Source organism: Bombina bombina, chromosome 5 (genome assembly GCF_027579735.1).
Source record: "Bombina bombina isolate aBomBom1 chromosome 5, aBomBom1.pri, whole genome shotgun sequence".
Classification (NCBI taxonomy): Eukaryota; Metazoa; Chordata; class Amphibia; order Anura; family Bombinatoridae; genus Bombina; species Bombina bombina.
This window is the reverse complement of record NC_069503.1, coordinates 303,496,656-303,521,179: the sequence shown is the minus strand read 5'-3', so window position 1 is coordinate 303,521,179 and position 24,524 is coordinate 303,496,656. Positions and strand designations below refer to the sequence as shown.

The following is a 24,524-nucleotide window of genomic DNA, read 5'->3' as shown; positions in this document are numbered from 1 at the left end:
ATTAAATGGTTGGTTGTCTTGGAAGGTTCCTTTCTACTGGCTATTGCTTCTGCGCGCAGAGTATCTGTGATTGCTGCCTTGCAATGCGTCCGTCCCTTATCTGGCTTTTCATGCAAACCAAGTTAGGTTTTCTTCCTAAGGTTGGGTCAATTTGCAACATCAATCAAGAGATTGTGGTTCCTTTCTTATGTCCTAATCCTTCTTCATCGAAGGAACGTTTAACGTATTTCTGGATGTGGTTTGTGCCTTGAAGTTCTATCTTTGGGCCACAAAGAAATTTTAGACAGACCTCTTTCTCGGTCTGTTCTGTTTCCAGGAAGCGTAGGGGTCAGAGGGCCTCTTCGACTTTCTTATCGTTTGTCTGAGGAGTGTCATCCGTTTAGCATAGAAACGGCGGGACATAAGCTTCCTCTAGGATTACGGCTCATTCTACGAGAGCAGTGGTTTCCTCTTTAGGCCTTCAAAAATGAGGCCTCTATGGATCAGATTTGTAAGGTGGCTACCTGGTTCTCCTTACATACTCTTCCCAAAATTTTACAAGGTTGATATTTTTTGAGTAGAAAGGTTTTGCAGGCTGTGGTGCCCTCAGATTAGGGTCCGCGTCTCCTTTTTCCCCTCCCGTTAGCATTCTGTGTACTCTAGAGCTTGGGTATATGTTTCCCACAAGTAAGGAATGGAGCTGTGGATTCTTCCCATATTAAGATTGAAAACATAAATTATGCTTACCTGATAATTTAATTTCCATCTGTATGGGAAGAGTCCACAGCTCCCTCCCGTGTTCTCCGATGGACTGCCCTAAATTTTAATTTTTTTCTTCTGGCACCTTTTCACCCTGATATTTCTCCTTTGTTCCCTTGGCAGAATGACTAGGATTATGAGGAAGTGGAGGAGGTAGTTAAGCCTTTGACTGGGGTGTCTTTGCCTCCTCCTGGTGGCCAGGTTCAGTATTTCCCACAAGTAAGGAATGCAGCTGTGGACTCTTCCCATACAGATGGAAATTAAATTATCAGTTAAGCATAATTTATGATATTAGATATATATATATATATATATATATATATATATATATATATATATATATATATATATATATATATATATATATATATATATATATATATATAGAGAGAGATATAGATAGATAGATTTTATATATATATAGATCTATCTCAAATAACTGAAGGACACAGTAATATTTCAGTAGTGAAATGAGGATTATTGGATTAACAGAAAATGTGCAATATGCATCAAAACGAAATTAGACAGGTGCATAAATGTGGGCACCCTTGTCATTTTGTTGATTTGGATACCTGTGACTACCTAGTACTGATTAATTGGAACACACAATTGGTTTGGTGAGCCCATTAAGCCTTGCACTTTATAGACAGGTGCATCCAATCATGAGAAAAGGTATTTAAGGTGGCCAATTGCAAGTTGTTGTTCTCTTTGACTCTCCTCTGAAGAGTGGCAACATGGGGGCCTCAAAACAACTCTCAAATGACTTGAAATCAAAGATTGTTCAGCATTATGATTTAGGGGAAGGCTACAAAATGCTATTGCAGAGATTTAAGCTGTCAGTGTCCACTGTGAGGAAATTGAAGACCACAGGCACAGTTCTTGTTAAGGCCTGAAGTGGCAGGCCAAGTAAAATATCGGAGAGGCAAAGGCAATGGATGGTGAGAACGGTCAAAAACAGCCCACAGACCACCTCCAGAGACCTACAACATCATCTTGCTGAAGATGGTGTCACTGTGCATCATTCAACAATTCAGCACACTTTGCACAAGAAGAAGCTGTATGGGAGAGTGATGCGGTAGAAGCCTTTTCTGCTCACGCCACAAATGCACATTTGGACAAGACCGCTTCATTTTGGAAGAAGGTGCTGTGGATTGATGAAACAAAGATTGAGTTATTTGTTCATAACAAGGGGCGTTATGCATGGTGGCAAAAGAACACAGAGTCCCATGACAAACACTTGCTACCCACAGTAAAATTTGGTGGATGTTCCATCATGCTGTGTGGCCTTTGCCGGTACTGGGAATCTTGTTAAAGTTGAGGGTCGCATGGATTCCACTCAATATCAGCAGATACTTGGGGATAATGTTGAGGAATCGGTCACAAATTTGAAGTTACCCCGGGGCTGGGTGTATCTTTGTGTGTAGTATAAAAAGTGGGAGTAACTGGGAATTTGACCTGCATGGTGGATAGTTCTTTTTTATACCAAAAGAAAGATGGTTGCTATAAATGTGGCAAGTGCAAAATGTGTAAGCACATTTCCAAGGGTCAGATAATGATTGATACTAGGGGTCACCCACATAAAATTAAGGGCCATATTACTTGCCGCAGTGAGGGGGGTAGTCTACGTTGCTATTTGCTCATGCCCAAAATTCTACGTAGGTAAAACCTATCGTAAGTTCATGGAACGCATGAAGGAATACAGGAGAGATATACTTAATGAAAAAATTAAAGATAGTGGTGTTGCAAGACATTTCTTTGAGGTGCATCAGAGCAGCGTGCAAGATCTAAAATGTATGGGCCTTGAACTAATAGACATCAGAGATAGAGGGGGCGATTGGGATAATCTTTTATTAAAATCTGAGTGTAAATGGATATATAATTTACACTCGCTGCAGCCCAATGGTCTTAATGAAGAACTAAGTTACGCCCCTTTTCTTAGTAATTAATTATGGCATTTTTATTTTAGAGAGTTAAAACTGGTTAGTATTTATTAGCATCTCTCTGTAATGCCATACTGATGTGTTATCTATATTAGGCTATTATCCTTATGTTTGGATGTTATTAATTTAATTGTGTATATACCTTTAAGCATTCTCTTGCCATTATATTATATATGAGATTAGGCAAGTCAAATATACTTTGAGCCCATCACGGTTGTTAAATGAAGCAACATTCAATATTTTATTTATGTATTTAGTTATTGCCAAGGTGGCTATAACTATTGCGGTTTGTTTAAATATGTGCAATTATACATACTGTTTTAATTCACCTTTTTGGTCTGTGCTTAAATAGGAGCTGAATCTTTAGACCGGATATTGATTCATTCAGCTTGAGAAAGCCTTCTGTGACGTAGGGTGAAACACGTGTAGCAACAGTCAGTATCGGCTTGCAGCTGACTTCCACGCTATTTGGAATTACAGCGTTCAAATTTACAGTTACCCCTGACTGGATCTCTCAGATTTTACAGTGGAACCTTTGGAAAGGTGGTGGGCGGTGGCTATCTTGCTCCAACGAAAACACGGGGGTGAAGAACTTTTGATACTCAGGACTCGGGTAACATAGGTAACGTTCAGTGGCTTGGCGTTACACCTGATATGGAACAGGACGCTGTTATCCCTGCTGAATGAAATGCTCGGCCCCTTTGGCATTTGTTCAGCTCTCTCTTGTGTAGAGTGAGTGGTGGGGACTCTTTACAGGGACTCTGATATATGTCTGCCCCGACAGTGTTATTTGAACACCTGCAAACACGCTCTGTACCACTTTGAACTTTCCTTGATAAGATCCAGTAAGGCATACATATTAGGAAGAGTGTCGTTCATTCTCCAGATGAACTTTACTTTAACACGGCTTATTTGCATTTTTCAGTGGACGCACTGAAATTTTGGATAATAGAGCTCTTCTGTATGTTTGAGGGGTGATGAATGAATTGCATATTCTTGATATGGGATTCTTTTGATGATGAATTGTATCATTTTTTTTGTTTAATTTTTTGCACATTATTTTCTAATATCACAGTAATAAATTACTTTGTTGCATAATCATTGACAACCGTGTATGTGTGGTTAGTTTTGAGATGCTCACAGTTCCTTCTCCATATTTATTCATGACTTTATGTGAAGTGCTGGACATGGTTTACTTTTTTATTCTTTATTTAATAAAATAATAATAATATATATATATATATATATATATATATATATATATATATATATATATATATATATATATATATATGTGTGTGTGTGTATATATATATATATATATATATATATATATATATATATATATGTATGTGTGTGTGTGTGTGTGTGTGTGTGTGTGTATATATATAATATATATATATATATATATATATAATGTGTGTGTATAATGTCTAATAAACATATAGTCCACTGATCTGATTATCATTTATCTCTTATTGTAATAATTTTGTATTCCTTTTTCTTCTGTGTTCTCAGGTTAATTTCATTCCAAGAATTTGTAGCTTTTGAATCGGTCTTGTGTGCCCCTGATGCTTTGTTCATGGTTGCTTTCCAGCTCTTTGACAAAACAGGGAAAGGAGAAGTTACTTTTGGTAAGATTTTGTGGTTATTCCTCTAAATATTTAAGCTTCATGGGATTACTATACTGCAGAATCGGGCTTTATTCTAAAGCATTCTAAATAATTTGCCTTCTTTTGCACCTATGGTATGGGATACATTTACTATGTCTGTTATGTTGTAGTCAAAAATATTATATCATGTATTTGAAAGAGCAGCATATACATATTGAATGAAAATAAATACATATTTTTTTTATTTAATTGAATACTGCAGTATTGCCTTTATATATCCTGCTAATCTTCACCAGCTGATAGGAACTGCCTCTCTGTTACTTCTGCAAGAAGACAAAACATTATTGAGGACATGTGAGGAGAATAACTTTCTCCTTTCATTAACATTAAAGGGATAGTAAACCCTAAAATTTTCTTTTATGATTCAGATAGAACATACAATTTTAAACAACTTTCCAATTTACTTCTACTATCAAATTTGCTTAATTCTCTTGTTATCCATTGCTGAATGGACAGCATTGCACTACTGGCATGAAGCTGAGCACATCTAGTTAGCCAATCACAAGAGATAAATGTGTGCAGGCACCAATTGGCAGCAGCTCCCACTAGTTTATGATATGTGCGTATTCATTTTTAACAAGGGATACTAAGAGAACGAAGCACATTTGAAAATAGAAGTAAATTTAAGTGTGTCTTAAAATGACATGCTCTATCTGAATCATGCAAGTTTTAATTTTGACTTTCCTATCCCTTTAAGTGGACTAGTAACTTAAATCCTGACCTCCAAACTATATTTTTATTTATAAATCTGTTGTGTGTTTTTTTTTTTTTTTATTCTCTCTTTAGAGAGAGTGCAGAGGGATGTTTTCTAACAACGGGTCCCATGCATGCACAATACAAATTCACTTACGTTCAGCTGTTTTCCTATTGGTTTGTTCTACAGTTTTCTCTGTTTCTAGGTGCCTGCTTTTTACTATAACAAACTATGCTCAGGTAAAATTGATGGATTGGGCATATGAAGATGAGTGCCACAATGTGCATGCGTGAGGATTAAGTGAGAGTGCACTGCTGCTTGGAACTGAGAACTTTCATGTTTAACTATGCAGTTGTAGCATGCTCAGAGGGACAGTACTGTATAATTGTTTATCCCTTAAAGGGACAGTCAAGTCCAAAAAACCTTTCATGTTTTTAAATAGGGCATGTAATTTTAAACAGCTTTCCAATTTACTTTTATCACCAATTTTGCTTTATTCTCAGGATTTAGGTTTGTTCACTTTAGCCGGCAGTCAGAGGCCTTGCCTGAAATGCACTGAGCGAGTGGTGAACAAAACTGTCAAATACACAATACACCAATACTGTGCAATTAGTATCTAAAAGTAATATAGCTGACTATAATAGCCTATCTAAGTCTGATTCTGGTTCTAACTAAACACTGGCCAGTGGGTATCTTACACACACCCAAAGTCTGCATGCCCTTTAAATTCTGTGGTTTAAAATTCTGTTTTTACCATCTGGTAAAACAATATTTGTAATACATAGGATGGAAAGGGGTATCTTCGCAAAGTGTTACAGAGTAAACATTAACTGCTGTGATTGAGTACTCGGCCTCTGGTAAAACAATATTTGTAATCCACAGGATGGAAAGGGGTATCTTCACAAAGTGCCACAGAGTAAACAAAATTAACTGATGTGGTGATCCACATTCAGAAGGAGCTGCATTACCAGTAAGGGAACAGGATTTTTCACTTTCTGTCTCATTTCTCTGCTGAAAGGTGTCTGGTGAAGGATTTGCTGTTAATCTTGCTATGCCAGGCTTTCTCCCTTCTTCTCCCAAAACAAAACTACCAACCCACCGACGTTTCTTTTTTTTTTTTTTAAAACGGCCTCTCTGATCAAATCGCCACTCTCCTCTCTCCTCCAGTCCTTGCTTGCCTTCATTGTTAGTCTCTGTGAGCAATCAGTTTAGCCACAAAACTGCAATGTTTTAGAGAACAATACTCAGCCTGTGCTACATCCAGCCCCTTAAAAAAAATAAAAAAAATCTTTGGTCCCCCAAAGAGATAAAATTAGAGCAGTTAATAATAACATTTATATACTAACCTTACATATAGACCAACATCTTAAGCCTGTAATCTTAGGTTCATTTTATGACATTTCCTAACAAAAGTATTAGACAATAGAAACTGTCACCAAGGTGTGTCGGGAGGTGGGTTGAGGACATCAATCACTAGTACCACTATAGAATATGCCTGAGAATCAGGAAGTCTACGAACAGTGGAAATCGCTCCTTCTGAGCTTGTTCCAGGAGTGTCATATGTTAATCTGAGTGGGGGTCTCTGTTCTTTCGGCTCAAGGTCAGTCTCTTCGGATTTTTGATCAGGTTCAAGGTGACTTTCCTCAAAAAGCTCTACATCAGGTTCAGAGGAACTCCCTTCTGGAAGCCCTTCATTAGGTTCTTGGACTAACTGGTAGTCTTGCTCTACTAGCTTTGAATTATATTGCACCTGGGGTAGAAATTCAGGTGCATCAGGCCGGAGCACACCCAAGTGCTGATTAGCAGTGGATGTGGATAGAGTGGCATTCATAGGCTCAGATGGCTACAACCATCCTACCTCCAGATCATCAAAACTGTCGTCTTCTATTGTTACAGCTTCATATGACAGTAGAGGTCGAGACCTGGTAACTGGAAGAAGACGGTTTGGGTAATGAAGTGTCAGTTCTAACAGGTACTCTGACGGCTTCACTCAGGGGCAGTAGATTATTTTGATGCCAGGTCTTCAGAGGCCCTGTCTTCCCATCAGGCCGGATCTGGTATACAGGAAGACCAGACAGCTGCTTACAGGTAACATATTGTTGAGAACTCCACCGGTCAGCTAACTTATGCTTTCCAAAGAGACCTAGATTCCTTAAAAACACTGTCACCTGGCTGTAAATCATGAATCCTAACTTTCAAATCATAATTCTTCCTATTCCTCTGACCTCTAACATCAGAAGCTTCTTGGGCCTTCTCATAGGCCATCTTTAGGTTCTTTCTGAGTCTGTCCACATAGCCCCTGTAAGACGTAACTGAAGTTCGGTCTATTGAGATTCCGAAAGCCAAGTCCACTGGCAAACAAGCTTCTCTCCCAAACATCAGCCTATATGGTGAATAACCTGTTGCATCATTTTCAGTACTGTTATAGGCATGAACCACAGCAGAAATGTGCCTGCTCCAGTGCTGTTTTCGGTCAGATGGAAGGGTTCCAAGCATGTCAAGAAGGGTACGATTAAACTTCTCAGGTTGAGGATCCCCTTGAGGATGTTTTCGACTTCTTAATTCTCAGAAGATCCAATAGCTGTTTAATGAGCATGTTTTCAAAATCTCTTCCTTGATCAGAGTGAATTCTCTGAGGTAATCCATAATGAACGAAGAACCCTTTGGCAACAGTAATAGCTCTTTGATCTCTTTTTGGATAAGCCTGAGCATAATGGGTGAAATGATCAGTTACTACTAATACGTTCCCTTGACCACTCGTGTCTGGTTCCAGACACAAGAAATGAATGCACACCATATCCATGGGACCTTGACTCTGTAGATGGCCCATTGGGGCAGCTCTGGAAGGCAAAGTCTTCCTCTGGATGCAGTGAAGACAGGAGTGACAGTAACTTTCAATCTCAGTTTGCATACATGGCCAGTAGAAACGATCCCTGACTAACTTAAAAGTTCTATCAGGTTCCAGGTGTCCATGCTCAATCGTGTAATGCATTCAACACTGTACCCCTATGCTTCTCTGAAAGAAACAGCTGCCAACTCTCTTCTGAATCATCGGAGGGGCCCCTTTGGTAGTCCACCCCGTTTGAGAGCTGAAATCGATCCAACTCCTTGTAAACCAATCGAGCCTCCTTTGGGGAGCCTGCTGTGAATAGAAGTTCTGAGCAGCCACTCTCTAAGGCTTTCAAAGTCAGAGAATAAAGAGGATCTTCTGCTTTATCCTTTCTCAAGTCTTTATTGAAAAAGGTAGGCAGTCCCTCATCCCTCACCTGGGTCAAGTCACAGTAGAACTTTGGGACCCCAGCAATGGTGACTCTAAGGACTTCAGTCTCTGTCGCTCCTCTGGCTCGGTACTCAATCTCTTGATACAAAGCCTGAATGCTTTCTGTCAGTTTAGTCCACTCTTCCTTATGAGTTAGCTGGTCATAGGGTCTCCTTGATAGTGCATCCGCATCCCTATTTCCAACTCCAGGTCGGTACTTCAAGCTGAATTGGAAACTAGATAGTGTTGCCAACCATCGATGTCCCATGGAATCCAGCTTGGCCATGGTAAGGACATATGTGAGTGGGTTTTAACCTCAAATTCGGCACCATACAGGTATTCTTTTAGCTTGTCCATGACAGCCCATTTCAACGCCAAAAATTCCAACTTGTGGGTAGGATAATTTATCTTCGATGGAGTAAGGCTTCGACTCACGTAAGCAACAGGTCTCAGACGCCCATCGTGTTCTTGATACAACACATCACCCAGTCCTTCTCTGCTAGCATCATCATGGAGCTCATAGGGCTTGCGGGATTCAGCGTAGGCTAAAACCGGGGCATTGGTCAAACTCTGTTTCAATTGAAGAAAGCCTTGTTCACATCGATCAGACCACTGCATTACCAGTAAGGGGACAGGCTTTTTCACTTTCTGTCTTGTTTCTCTGCTGAAAGGTGTCTGTAGTGAAGGATTTGCTGTTAATTCTGCTATGCCAGTTTCTCCCTTCTCCCAAAACAAAACTTCCAACCCACCAACGTTTCTTTCTCTTTTTTTTTTTTTTTTTTTTTTTTTTTATGACCTCTCTGATCAAATCACCACTCTCCTCTCTCCTCCAGTCCTTGCTTGCCTTCGTTGTTAGGGGTGGGCTTCCTCCTTAGCTACAGCAGTAACCAATAGAGTCTCTCCTCCAGTCTCTGTGAGCTATCAGTTTAGCCACAAAAATGCAATGTTTAGAGAGCAATACTAAGTGTGTGTATATGTATATGTATATGTGTGTATATATATATATATATATATATATGTTTTACTCTTTATCATAATGACAACAGAAACTACCCAAATGACCCTGATCAAAAGTTTACATACCACAGTTCTTAATACTGTGTATTGCCCCCTTTAACATCAATGACAGCTTGAAGTCATTTGTGGATGAGGCTCTTTATCTTCTCAGATGGTAAAGCTGCCCATTCGTCCTGGCAAAAAGCCTCCAGTTCCTGTAAATTCTTGGGCTGTCTTGCATGAACTGCACGTTTGAGATCTCCCCAGAGTGGCTCAATTATATTAAGGGCAGGAGACTGAGATGGCCACTCCAGAACCTTTACTTTATTCTGCTGTAGCCAATGAAAGGTCGACTTGGCCTTGTGTTTAGGATCATTGTCATGTTGGAATGTCCAAGTACGTCCCGTGCGCAGCTTCCGGGCTGATGAATGCACATTTTCCTCCAGTATTTTTTTTATAACATACTGCATTCCTCTTGCCTTCAATTCTGACCAAATTTCCTGTGCCTTTGTAGATCACACATCCCCAAAACATCAGCAATCTACCTCCATGTTTCACAGTAGGAATGGTGTACTTTTCATCATAGGCCTTGTTGACTCCTCTCCAAATGTAGCGTTTATGTTTGTGGCCAAAAAGCTCAATTTTGGTCTCATCACTCCAAATGACTTTGTGCCAGAAGGTTTGAGGCTTGTCTCTGTGCTGTTTGGCGTATTGTAAGCAGGATACTTTGTGGCATTTGCGTAGTAATGGCTTTCTTCTGGCGACTTGACCATGCAGCCAATCTTTCTTCAAGTGCCTCCTTATTGTGTATCTTGAACATGATTAAGGTCAGTTTGTGACCGAAACGTTGTATCTTTCTTGTCTGCCATGATGTTCCATCAATAAAGGAAGTTTTTCTGCATTAAGAAGGTGCTGCTGTTTTTCTGCTTATCTTGAAACAGCCACACCACATGTTTTCAGAGAGTCCTGTATTTCACCTGAAGTTATTTGTGGGGTTTTCTTTTGCATCCCGAACAAGTTTCCTGGCAGTTGTGGCTGAAATTTTAGTTGGTCTACCTTACTGTGGTTTGGTTTCAACAGAACCTCTCATTTACCTTTTCTAGATTAGAGTTTGAACACTGCTGATTGGCATTCTCAATTCCTTGGATCTTTTTATATCCCTTTCCTGTTTTATACAATTCAACTACCTTTTTCCCACAGATCCTTTGACAATTCCTTTTCTTTCCCCATGACTCAGAATCCAGAAATGTCAGTGCAGCACTGAATGAAAGATGCAAGGGTCTTTCAGGAGTCCAGAAACTCATTGGCCTTTTATATATACACACACACACACACACACACAGATCACAGGTGAGGATGGTTACCTTTTTAATAGCCATTCAAACCCCTTTGTGTCAACTTGTGTGCAAGTTATCAGACCAAAATCACCAGGATATGTAAACTTTTGATCAGGGTCATTTGGGTAGTTTCTGTTGTCATTATGATTTAAAAAGAGTAAACACAATTGATTGATAATAAATGGCTTCAGCCAAACACTAACCATGAGTGAAAGAAATGTTTTTGTGTTATCATTCATATTCTCTGAAAGATGGCCAAGAAATCATAAATTCTGCCAGGGTATGTAAACTTATGAGCACAACTGTGTGTATACTGATAATGCTACGTAGGACCTGCTCGTTATTCTTCTCCTTGTCCGATTCATAACCCCAGAGTCACTCGTGCAACATTCTACCTAACTGCACATGGGTTTGGTTGAAGTCGAATATGATGTGCTCCTTTTTTTTTTTTTATATATATATATATATATATATATATATATATATATATATATATATATATATATATATATATATATATATATATATATATATATATATATATAATTTCCATGTTTTGCTTATTTGTTTATATACTCTATAGGTTCGGTGTATCTTGCACTCACTGTCCAAATACACACCTGCCTGTGTGCTCTTCTAAAAATAAAACCTTAATGTAAAGCACAAGTCTTCATCATGAAAATATTAATTTATTCAATAATGAAGATCTGTGAGTGCATATATATAGACTTGTGCTTTATATACAGTAAGAATATATATATATATATATATATATATATATATATATATATATATATATATATATATATATATATATAAAAATATTTTACCTTAATGTTTGTCTTGGAAAGTGAATTTGGTGGTTTATTTTATTTAAAATATATATCTTTATTTTTAATCCTTAATTTTTTCATAGTTTAAGTATTCATTAATTTAAGAAATAAAAAAAAAAAGTTTTACTACAAAGATTATGCTGTGACTCCATTCTCTTACCAACAGATGTTAGAATCTGAAGAGATAAATTAACACAATTTTACACGTCTAAAATATGAATAGTAGAATGTGCAGGGTGTGGAGTCTTCTGCATATATAGTGTCTTCTCTCTATTGTGTAATAAGAGTGGGTGAAAGAAAGCCCTGAATAATGTATGTTGGTAATAACCCATAATTAGGATTATAGTAGCTTGAAAAGTATTGTAGGTTTTCTATTGTATACAATCCTATTTTAGCCTCACCTTCACCACTTTCTCATCCCATTATATATATATATATATATATATATATATATATATATATATATATATATATATATATATATATATATATATATATATATATATATATATATATATATATAAAGAAACAAACTTGCACTCGCTGGTCTTTTGTAGTGAAATAATTTACTGCAAAATAGTGACGTTTCAAGGACAAAAATCCCCTTCCTCAGACAATGTGTTTAACAAACAATAGTGACTTTATACACTGTGTAGACCCAAACCCCTCCCCTCAATTAGACAAAAAAACCGCCAAATTGGTAACCATAGTGACCACTGAGTCACATTATACACAAACAAGTGCTATCATAAAAAATATGTTTTATCGTATAAAAATATATGTATAGATGAGCCATCCTGGCTCTAACATGATAGTGACAGCCCAAGTGCACAATACGGAAACTGTGATGCAATGGAAACAAACGTGAAATACAAACAGATCACGTAATAAGTAAAATGAGGGTTTCAAATCAATCATACTGCCATTTGATGCTCCATATAAAGTCAAAGGTGCTAAAGACCAGAATCAAACTACTAGTTAATAACTCACCAGAATGGAGACATAAACCAGAGACTCAGTAGCCATTCACTGCCGCATCGGTACACAACGCTGGGTAGGGAACCCGGAACTGCACAGGACTCTCACGTGGGGGGCAATCGGCCAATCACCGGAATTGTTTACCGTTGCCACAGTGACCATTAGCATCGAGTCGCACATACGATCTGCAGCACTGGAATACACACACGCGCATGAAGTTAGCTGAGCGCAGCACTTAATGTAATTAAAGTACAACAAAATATAAGGGTCAATGATGTACAATCGAACACCACACATCAGTAAATATATACCACCACAGTCAGAGAACCGATAGTCGCACCTTCACATACTCAGTCAGACAAGAGCTTCCATATTCAAAAGGTAAAGCTGTAGTTATCACATTGACCATATTGGCCATATTCTGCCATAATCATCGCCAGAGAGATAATCCCCATACATATGAATATTATAGCCATAGATATCACAAGGATTGGGACCAAAGACAGGGTTAAGACTAACAAAGATATGGTTACCAGACAGCAGTAATGTGATAAAGTGTCACCCCCAAAAAGAAGAAATAATAAATGGTAAATGCAATAGCGAAAACTTACAAATAACATCATCCAAGCTCTCCACATACCCACAATAAGAAACACATACAGAATACAAAGAAAGAAGGGAAAATAAACATAGTTGAAAGCCCAAATCACCAATACAGGGTGTAGAGAGTGTCAAAGACACTTAGGTGAACTGAATTGAATGGTAAGTGGACTCTCCCAATTCGTTTAAGTGGGTTCCAAGACATTCTTATTATGGCACAAGGCAGAAAACTACAGTCTATAGAAAACAGTGCCAATCAAACATAGTGTTCAGTCCATGTGGTTGAAGAGTGTTTAGTCGAAAGATCCACTTGGCCTCAGTTTGTAGAAGGAGTGTATCCCTGTCACCCCCTCGCCTCAATGGGGGGACATGGTCTATTAGTGTGAATCTTAAATCCTGGAGTCCATGACCTTTTTCCACAAAGTGTCTCGCTACTGGCTGGTCACTTGAACCCTTTTTAAGTGCTGTCCTGATTGAAGACCTATGGTTGGCAAACAGAGTTCTGGCATCGTCTGCGGTTTTACCCACATGAAAACGCCCACAGCTACAGTTTAGTAAGTATACCACATGGGTGGTGGTACAAGTTAATACATGTCTGATCTTGTATCTCTGGATGCGGTGAGGGTGGCCAAAGGTGGCCCCTGGAATCATAGAGTTGCAGATCGTACATCCTAAGCACCTATAACACCCTAGTTTCTTTTTCTGTGACAACCATGTCTCAGGGGTATAACAGTGAGTCGGATCTGTTAGCATCAGAAGATCTTTAAGGTTTTTATTGCGTTTATACCCCACTCTAGGATGTTGCCAATTGCTGAATGGAAGTGATGGATCACCCTGCACAATGTGCCAATGTTCTCTTAATGACTTTCCCAAAGATCTTGTCAGGGGACTATATATAGTCTTGAATGTCATTCTCTGCTCATCCTTGTTCCTGGAAGAAGTCCGAGTTTTGTCATCATTTTCAGCTCGCACTCTACTCTGATAGACCAGGCGGGGATTGTATCCTCTTTTCGTGAAACGTTGTTGCATTTCTTCAAGTTGCTGATCTCTTCTAGTCTTGTCACTATTATTCCTAATAGTCTGACAGAGTTGGGCTTTCGGAATTGCTTTGAGGAGTGCTACTGGATGATTGCTAGTAGCATGCAGAATTGAATTTCTGTCGGTCGGTTTCCTAAACAGTGAAGTCCCTAATTGGCCATTCTCCCTTTTGAAGATATTTAGGTCCAGGAACTCAATGCTTGACATTTCAACTTGAACTTTACTGGATTGCAAAGAGAGTTCAACTGCGCAAACCATGTTTCAAGCTCCGAGACTGTGCCACTCCAGACAATTAACAAATCGTCGATGTATCTTTTATAGAATAATACTTCAGGCTTATGGTAGATTCCCATCACTGCTGTTTCGTAGTGCTCCATGTAAATGTTGGCTACTGATATCTATCTATCTATCTATCTATCTATCTATATATACACACACACTAAAATCCCCTGTATCTGCTGTTTCAGTTATATTGATATCACTTATCCATGGTCGACTGCAGTCCATACAATCTTAATTTATATTGTGCGCTGTCCTGAATAACGTGATGAAATCTCAAGTGGTCTTGCGTTTTGTTTTTTCCCCCACTATCTTCACACTGTATGTGCTACCCATCCATTAGTCACTTAGTAGCTGTCTCAATTATCCGATCAACTCTCATGTTATTGCAGTGCTTGTTTTCAAATTATCCTTATTTTGCTTAATTCACATAATTTTTATTTTTCTAATTGTTCTGTTTTATTATTCTTATTATTATTATTTACTGTTGTTAATGTCTTATTGCACCTAATTTATAAATTAAACTTTATCATAGGTATGTTCTCTATATAGTCCTACTGTATGTAAAGCACAAGTCTATAAATATGCACTCGCAGGTCTTCATTATTGAATAAATTAATATTTTCATGATGAAGACGTGTGCTTTACATAAAGGTTTTAGTTTTATTAGAGCACCCAGGCAGGTGTGTATTTGAACAGTGAGTGCAAGATATATCAAACCTATACAGTATATAAATAAATAAACACAATATGGAAATGGACTGCGCTCTCAAACTGGACTGGGTACTCAACACATCTCATGACCCTGAAAAACTTACATTCCTGGGTGCTCGTCATCACTCAGACAGCTGCACAACTTTCATTGACTCAGACAGTTAACCCCAGGAAGTTAACACATAGAAAGTCTGTTACTCTCTTGCAATCAAGAGACCTAGGGAGGAGCGGCTGTAGTTTAGGGACCCAGGGAGGTAGAGATCTTGACCTGGTCCTGGGCCTTCTGCCCAAACTCTTCCATTTTGCTTTTAAAGTGCCATAAAACATTTTGAGATATGTGTGTATCCTAAAAGGGCTAACTAAGTAAAAATAGTTTGCAAGTATTTTAAAATAATTTTCAAAAATAAGCAAAATTAGTTACATAGACATGCTGTCTGGAGATGTCTGATCCACCCCCCCCCCCCCCCCCCCTTATCAGTGTTTAGCATCAGGAACAAAGGCATTGTATTTCACAGCAACTTATTTGCTTCTAGGCATGCTCCAGCAGATAACGAGTGTTAAAGTCTTGCATTCTACCAAATCAAAGGTGGATATAAATCAGGGTCGGCTCCAAGGGGGGGCAATGCCCGCCCAAATCAAATGCTGTGCCCCCTCAAACAATGTAAAATGTTTTACATTTTAATATTTGTGTGAAACTAAAATTAATTAAAAATGCTATGCTGCCAATAATAGTTAGTGAACCCAGCAAGGGGCGTCGAGAGCGGGAGGTGGATCTGCATGAGGGAAAATGTTGTAAATGCAATTTAATGCAGCTGCCTGTAGTACTAGTGCGCACAGCGATAATATAATGATGACAATTTAGCTATGTGGGCGTGGGGCTTTCTGTGCACAGATAGTCTGAGCGCAAGGAAGTGGCTCTTGCACTTAGCCTATCTGTACATAGTGTGTGAAGACAGTCTGAGCAGGATATTGAGGTGGGGATCAGGATGTGGCGCCCGTGACTGAGAAACTCTAAGTGAACATAAGTCACGTAAGTTAAGGCCATCCTGCCACCTAGACCACCGGTACTCAAGTTAAAAGGTAGGAGGCAAAGCCTGGTAAACTGCGGGGACCCAAAGCACACCAACTGATAAATGTAATTGCGTTATGAGTGTTGTTGCCTTTCCCTATCTGCTGGGCTTGTGGCCGGGACTATTAGGATCTCTAGTATATGCAGACAGAGAAAGGTCAATACATGCATCTAATGCAAATTGCATTAGATGCGTATATTGATCTGTCTCTGTCTGCTGCTGTATATACTACTAGAGATCCTAATAGTCCCGGCCACAAGCATATGGGGAAAGGCAACGACACTCATGACGTTATGAGATTTATATATACTTTTGACACCTCAACTACACATCAGTCAATTATGGATCACACGGATATATATATATATAATATTGAGTTTCAGAGTTCAGCGCACATAGAATGGAGAAAAGCAAAACAAAACCAAATTGTGGTGCAGTATGTCAGTACTGGGCAATCAAAAAACTAAAAGTGAGATTTAAATGTGCTCACCTTGTTTAACCTCAAACATGTGAGGTATGTTGGAAGAGTGGAGGGGATGTAATCCCTATCTGTGGTGAAGATGTTTCCAGCTGGTATGCAGAAACTTTTAGCAGGTGGAAATCTTGATATCCCTGGAGCAGAAATGTGTTGGTATTTCAGACAAACCTCTCCTCTCTGGAGTAAGGTAGAGAAACTTTATTTCTTGTTGCTGAATTTCTTTCCTTGTTGCTGTTTATTTCTTTTAACCTTCTTTATACTTGAAAGGCTTCTCCTCTCTGGAGTATGGTATAAACTTTATGTATGCAAACCAATTAGTGCTCAGTTTACATACTATGAGATCAATTGTGAATAACCAATTAGTGCTCAGTTTACATACTATGAGATCAATTGTGAATATTATTTGCAACCCCCATGAGATGTGTATAAATGATGCTTGCAAGGACACAAAGTGCAATTTAAAATAAAAACACTTTTATTTTCCAATGTCCAATAAAAAATGATAAACAGAAATCCTCTTTAATAATAGTCCAGATCAGGGACAGAATAGGTGAGCAGATGAAATATAGTATATTTCTTTAAATCCGGTAGTGAGTTTCTTATCAGGGCTGATGCAAAAACAGCTGGCTCATAAAAGTTGGTGATATAGTGGTATAGGATGCTGTAAGTACAGCTGAAAGTAGATTCCTTGTGATTTTGAGCTCTGAATAGTTCAGAGTTCAGGTAGATAAGTTAGTGATTTTGGTAGAAAACCGTAATAACTAGTTACATGAACTGCTGTAAATACAGCTGGATGATGATGCCTTGTGGTTTTTTTTGAGCTCTAGATGGCTCACATTATCCGGATGGATGTGGATTCTTAAGCCTGTCAGTGACAGGGTCCGTTGCTGAAGTGTTTGAAGCTCGGTCTTGCCGGACATGTGGGCGTGCCCTTACTCGTTTTGTGAATTTTCACTTCATCAGAGGATATATATATATATATATATATATATATATATATATATATATATATATATAATGTATGTATGTACATATATATGTGTGTGTGTATATATATATATATATATATACATTCTCACACACACACACACACACGTGTTGCTTGTGAAGGCTGACATGTTTTCAAGCATCTGAGCTTGCTCTGAAAAGTCCCAGCTTTTCCAGTCATCAGAGCGCGAAGCAAACGACCAGCTTAGAAGTCTTCACAAAACGCTCCAGGCGAGCTCTGAGTCGCTTGGAGCGCTTGCTGAACGCGGCTTTGGTGGGGTAGGAGTGTGTCATGTGGTCATGATGCCAGCAGTGACCCTGATATATTATTTCCTTTTGAATTTTGATTCCAAATGTATGTGACGGCCTCAGGGTATTTGAGGTGTAGGATTTTATAAAAGCTGAATTGGGGCTGTGTATGTTGCTATTTTTTATAGGGACCATTTGAATTTTAGAGCATCCCGCCCAGGTACAGTTTTAGAGGATATCTCTTCTCACGCCATTTAATTTCTCTGTGATTTTGACTCCACTTTGTTCAGATGGTATCACTGTGTTCCAGTCTGTATGATTGAAGCAAGATTTCGCACGTAGGATGATCTATAATGAATTTTATTTCTCCAACATTGGTGTGTCCGGTCCACGGCTTCATCCTTACTTGTGGGATATTCTCTTCCCCTACAGGAAATGGCAAAGAGAGCACCCAGCAAGAGCTGTCCATATAGCTCCTCCTCTGGCTCCGCCCCCCAGTCATTCTCTTTGCCGCTCTGAACAAGTAGCATCTCCACGGGGATGGTAAAGAGTATGTGGTGTTAGTTGTAGTTTTTTATTTCTTCTATCAAGAGTTTGTTATTTTAAAATAGTGCCGGTTTGTACTATTTACTCTACAACAGAAAATGAAGAAGATTTCTGTTACAGAGGAATATGATTTTAGCAGTAGTAACTAAAATCTGTTGCTGTTCCCACACAGGACTGTTGAAACCAGAGAACTTCAGTTGGGGGGAACAGTTTGCAGGCTTATCTGCTGCAGGTATGATCAGTCATATTTCTAACAAGACATGTTAATGCTAGAAGACTGTCATTTTTCCCTTAAGGGGTAAGTTAGCCATTTTCTTAGATTCATAACAGATTAAGGCTTATTATTGGGCTCTATACTGGTTGACACTGTTGTGGGCTAAATCGATTTATTTATTTCATGTTTTAGAGTGTTTTTGTGGAAGTAAAAGCACTTTTGGGAACGTTTTTATTCGCCTGGCATTTAGTTAGACTACTATTTCAGTCAGAAAGGCCCCTTCACTCTGGTATGCAGAGGAAGGAGGCCCCGTTTTCGCGCCTCAATTGCGCAGTTTACTTCCATGGCAGTGCATGCAGCTTCATGTGAGGGGTCCTGTGGCTACAAAAACGGACTCAGGAAGGTTTATTTCAGTGCTGAATAACTCTCAGGGAAGGTAAAAAGCCGCAGCAAGGCTGTGGCTGTGATTGTAGTGTACTAAAATTGTTTTAAGGGTTAAAGTCTTGAAACTTGGTGTGCAATACTTTCAAGGCATTTGGACTCTGGGGTAAAAATTTTGTAAAAATCGGACATTGCCTTCATTGTTTTTCAATATATCAGAAATAAAGTGTGCCTGTTTATTATTTAAAGGGACAGTAACGCTTTTCTTTAAAAACGTTTTTATTGCATTATTAGCCTGCCAAATTCTGTCTAACATGTCTATGCCTTCAGATGGCTTATGTTCTGTGTGTATGAAAGCCAAGGTGGTTAACCCAATTGATGTATGCGCAAATTGTGTCATAGCGTCCAAACAAAGTATGGACAGTACTGCCACATTGAATAAGATTGCCCAAGATGATTCTTCTAATGAAGGTAGTGGGGATAGTTCTTCATCCTCTCCTTCTGTGTCAACACCAGTTTTGCCCGCGCAGGCGATACCTAGTACATCTAGCGCGCCAATGCTTGTTACTATGCAACAATTAACAGCAGTAATGGATAATTCTATAGCAAATCTGTTATCCAAAGATGAGCAGGTTGGCGCTGAGGACAATTTATCAGTTATACCCTCACATCAATCTGAATTGGCAGTGAGGGAGGGCCTGTCTGAGGGGGAAATTTCTGATTCAGGAAAAGTTTCTCAGCAGGCAGACACTGATGTCGTAACATTTAAATTTAAGTTAGAACATCTCCGCGCCCTGCTTAAGGAGGTCCTAACTACTCTTGATGACTGTGATTCTTTGGTAATTCCAGAGAAATTGTGCAAGATGGACAAATTCTTAGAGGTCCCAGTGCACGCTGATGCCTTTCCGATACCCAAGCGGGTGGCGGACATAGTGACTAAGGAGTGGGAAAAGCCAGGAATACCTTTTTGTTCCACCTCCTATTTTCAAGAAAATGTTCCCCATTGTTGACCACAGAAGGGACGCATGGCAAACGGTTCCTAAGGTTGAGGGGGCAGTGTCAACGTTAGCTAAGCGCACAACTATTCCTATTGTGGACAGTTGCGCTTTTAAAGATCCTATGGATAAAAAATTGGAAGGATTGCTAAAAAAGATATTTGTTCAGCAGGGTTTCCTTCTTCAACCAATCTCGTGCATTATTCCTGTCACCACGGCAGCGTATTTTTGGTTCGAGGAACTAGAAAATTCACTCCAAAAAGAGACTCCATATGATGAAGTCATGGACAGAATTCACGCACTAAAGTTGGCTAATTCCTTTATTTTGGATGCCGCTTTCCAGTTGGCTAAGTTAGCGGCAAAAAATTCAGGGATTGCAATAGTGGCGCGCAGAGCGCTTTGGCTAAAATCCTGGTCGGCGGATGTGTCGTCCAAGAATAAATTGCTTAATATTCCTTTCAAGGGTAAGACCCTTTTCGGGCCGGAATTGAAAGAGATTATTTCAGACATTACTGGTGGAAAGGGACAGGCCCTCCCACAGGATAGGCCTTTCAAGGCTAAGAACAAATCTAATTTTCGTTCCTTTCGTAATTTCAGGAACGGACCGAATCTTAACTCTGCGGCCTCCAGACAAGAAGGCAACGCTTCCCAGCCTAAGCCAGCATGGAAACCATTGCAAGGCTGGAACAAGGGTAAACAGGCCAAGAAGCCTGCTGCTGCTACCAAGACAGCATGAAGGGGTAGCCCCCGATCCGGGACCGGATCTAGTAGGGGGCAGACTTTCTCTCTTCGCTCAGGCTTGGACAAGAGACGTTCCGGATCCCTGGGCACTAGAAATAGTCTCTCAGGGGTATCTTCTGTAGTTCAAGGAACTTCCTCCAAGGGGAAGGTTCCACATGTCTCGCTTATCTTCAGACCAGATAAAGAGACAGGCGTTCTTACATTGCGTAGGAGACCTATTAAAAATGGGAGTGATAAACCCAGTTCCAACAGCGGAACAAGGTCTGGGTTTTTACTCAAACCTGTTTGTAGTTCCCAAAAAAGAGGGAACTTTCAGGCCAATTCTGGATCTAAAAATTCTAAACAAATTCCTCAGAGTTGCATCATTCAAAATGGAAACCATTCGGACAATTTTACCAACAATCCAGGCGGGTCAATATATGACTACCGTGGACTTAAAGGATGCGTACCTGCATATTCCTATCCACAAAGATCATCATCAGTTCCTGAGGTTCGCCTTTATGGACAAACATTACCAGTTCGTGGCTCTTCCGTTCGGTTTAGCCACTGCTCCCAGAATTTTCACAAAGGTGCTAGGGTCCCTTCTAGCGGTTCTACGACCAAGGGGCATTGCTGTAGCACCTTACCTAGACGACATTCTAATCCAAGCGTCGTCTCTTTCCAAAGCAAAGGCTCATACAGACATTGTTCTAGCCTTTCTCAGATCTCACGGGTGGAAGGTGAACGTAGAAGAGTTCCCTGTCCCCGTCAACCTTTTTGGGAACAATAATAGATTCTTTAGAAATTAAGATCTTCCGGACAGAGGTCAGAAAGTTAAAGCTTCTAAACGCTTGTCAAGTTCTTCACTCTATTCTTCAGCCTTCCATAGCTCAGTGCATGGAAGTAGTAGGATTGATGGTTGCAGCAATGGACATAGTTCCTTTTGCTCGAATTCATCTAAGACCATTACAACTGTGCATGCTCAATCAGTGGAATGGGGACTATGCAGACTTGTCTCCCCAGATTCAAATAGACCAGATAACCAGGGATTCTCTCCGCTGGTGGTTGTCTCACGATCACCTGTCTCAGGGAATGAGTTTCCGCAGACCAGAGTGGGTCATTGTCACGACCGACGCCAGTCTCTTAGGCTGGGGTGCGGTCTGGGACTCTCTGAAAGCTCAAGGTCTATGGTCTCGAGAAGAGTCTCTTCTTCCGATAAACATTTTAGAACTGAGAGCGATATTCAATGCGCTACTGGCGTGGCCTCACCTAGCAAAGGCCAAATTCATAAGGTTCCAGTCGGACAACATGACGACTGTAGCGTACATCAATCATCAGGGGGGAACAAAGAGTTCCTTAGCGATGAAAGAGGTATCCAAGATCATCAAATGGGCGGAGGATCACTCCTGCCACCTATCTGCAATTCACATCCCAGGAGTGGACAACTGGGAGGCGGATTATTTGAGTCGCCAGACTTTTCATCCGGGGGAGTGGGAACTCCACCCGGAGGTTTTTGCCCAGTTAACTCAACTATGGGGCATTCCAGATATGGATCTGATGGCGTCTCGCCAGAACGCAAAGGTTCCTCGATACGGGTCCAGATCCAGGGATCCCAAGGCGACACTGGTGGATGCATTAGTGGCGCCTTGGTCGTTCAACCTAGCTTATGTGTTTCCACCGTTCCCTCTCCTTCCCAGGCTTGTAGCCAGGATCAAACAGGAGCAGGCTTCGGTGATTCTAATAGCCCCTGCGTGGCCACGCAGGACTTGGTATGCAGACCTGGTGAATATGTCATCGGCTCCACCATGGAAGCTACCTTTTGAGGCAGGATCTTCTAGTACAAGGTCCGTTCGAACATCCAAATCTAGTCTCTCTCTCCAACTGACTGCGTGGAAATTGAACGCTTGATTCTATCTAAGCGTGGGTTTTCAGATTCAGTCATAGATACTCTGGTTCAAGCCAGAAAACCTGTAACTAGGAAAATTTACCATAAGATATGGCAAAAATATATCCGTTGGTGTGAATCCAAGGGATTTCCTTGGAGTAAAATTAAGATTCCTAGGATACTTTCCTTTCTCTTAGAAGGTCTGGATAAAGGTTTGTCAGCTAGTTCCTTAAAAGGACAGATATCTGCACTGTCTGTTTTGTTACACAAACGTCTGGCAGCAGTGCCAGATGTACAGGCGTTTGTACAGGCGTTAGTTAGAATCAAGCCTGTTTACAGACCCATGACTCCTCCTTGGAGTCTAAATTTAGTTCTTTCAGTTCTTCAGGGGGTTCCGTTTGAACCCATGCATTCCATAGATATTAAGTTACTATCTTGGAAAGTTCTGTTTTTGCTTGCTATTTCTTCTGCTAGAAGAGTTTCTGAATTAACTGCTTTGCAGTGTACTTCTCCCTATCTGGTATTCCATACAGATAAGGTAGTTTTACGTACCAAGCCTGGTTTTCTTCCAAAGGTCGTTTCCAACAGGAATATTAACCAGGAAATTGTTGTTCCTTCTCTGTGTCCGAATCCAGTTTCAAAGAAGGAACGTTTGTTACACAATCTAGATGTGGTCCGTGCTTTAAAGTTCTATTTAGAAGCAACAAAGGATTTCAGACAGAAATCATCCTTGTTTGTTTTCTATTCTGGTAAGAGGAGAGGGCAAAAGGCTACTGCTACCTCTTTCTTTTTGGCTGAAAAGCATCATCCGATTGGCTTATGAGACTGCCGGACGGCTGCCTCCTGAACGTATTACAGCTCATTCTACTAGAGCTGTGGCTTCCACATGGGCCTTCAAGAACGAGGCTTCTGTTTTTCAGATCTGTAAGGCAGCGACTTGGTCTTCTCTGCATACTTTTGCCAAATTTTACAAATTCGATACTTATGCTTCTTCAGAGGCTATTTTTGGGAGAAAGGTTTTGCAAGCCGTGGTGCCTTCCGTTTAGGTAACCTGATTTGCTCCCTCCCTTCATCCGTGTCCTAAAGCTTTGGTATTGGTTCCCACAAGTAAGGATGAAGCCGTGGACCGGACACACCAATGTTGGAGAAAACAGAATTTATGTTTACCTGATAAATTTCTTTCTCCAACGGTGTGTCTGGTCCACGGCCCGCCCTGGTTTTTAATCAGGTTTGAAAAATTTCTTTCTTTATACACTACAGTCACCACGGCACCCTATAGTTTCTCCTTTTTCTCCTAACCGTCGGTCGAATGACTGGGGGGCGGAGCCAGAGGGGGAGCTATATGGACAGCTCTTGCTGGGTGCTCTCTTTGCCATTTCCTGTAGGGGAAGAGAATATCCCACAAGTAAGGATGAAGCCGTGGACCGGACACACCGTTGGAGAAAGAAATTTATCAGGTAAACATAAATTCTGTTTTTAAAACTGTTTTCTCCAATAGAGCAGTGTTTCTCAACCGAGATCCTCAAGTACCTCCAACAGGCCAGATTATCATTATAGCTGAACCAGTGCACAGGTGAAATAAACGGCTGATGTGTGAGATCAGGTTAGTAACCATGGTTACTAATCAGCTGATTACTTCACCTGTGCTCCTAATTCAGCTATAATGAAAACCTGGCCTGTTGGGGGTACTTGAGGTCCGCGGTTTAGAAACACGGCATTAGAGCGTATAACTAAAAGCATGTGGTTATTATATGTGAAAAACACACAAAATATGAAAGGATTAAAAAAAAAAGTTTTGTTTTTTTAAATTTACCTGTGCCATTATTTTAGTGAATTCCACAAGAGAGTTTCACCAAATCTTGTCTTCATGTAACCCTGTCTTTTATAATGTTTTGTAAAAGAATTAATTCACAGGTGGCA

At 40.0% G+C, this 24,524-nt stretch overlaps 1 protein-coding gene across 1 annotated transcript in view; it reads left to right on the top strand.

Moving 5' to 3' along the window:
• Positions 1-24,524, top strand: part of SLC25A13 (solute carrier family 25 member 13) — a 396,949-nt gene that overhangs the window by 66,362 nt on the left and 306,063 nt on the right. Inside the window, exon 4 of the mRNA XM_053714082.1 lies at positions 4,197-4,312. Coding sequence (XP_053570057.1) covers positions 4,197-4,312 — 116 coding nt within the window. The remainder of the gene's footprint in view (positions 1-4,196; positions 4,313-24,524) is intronic.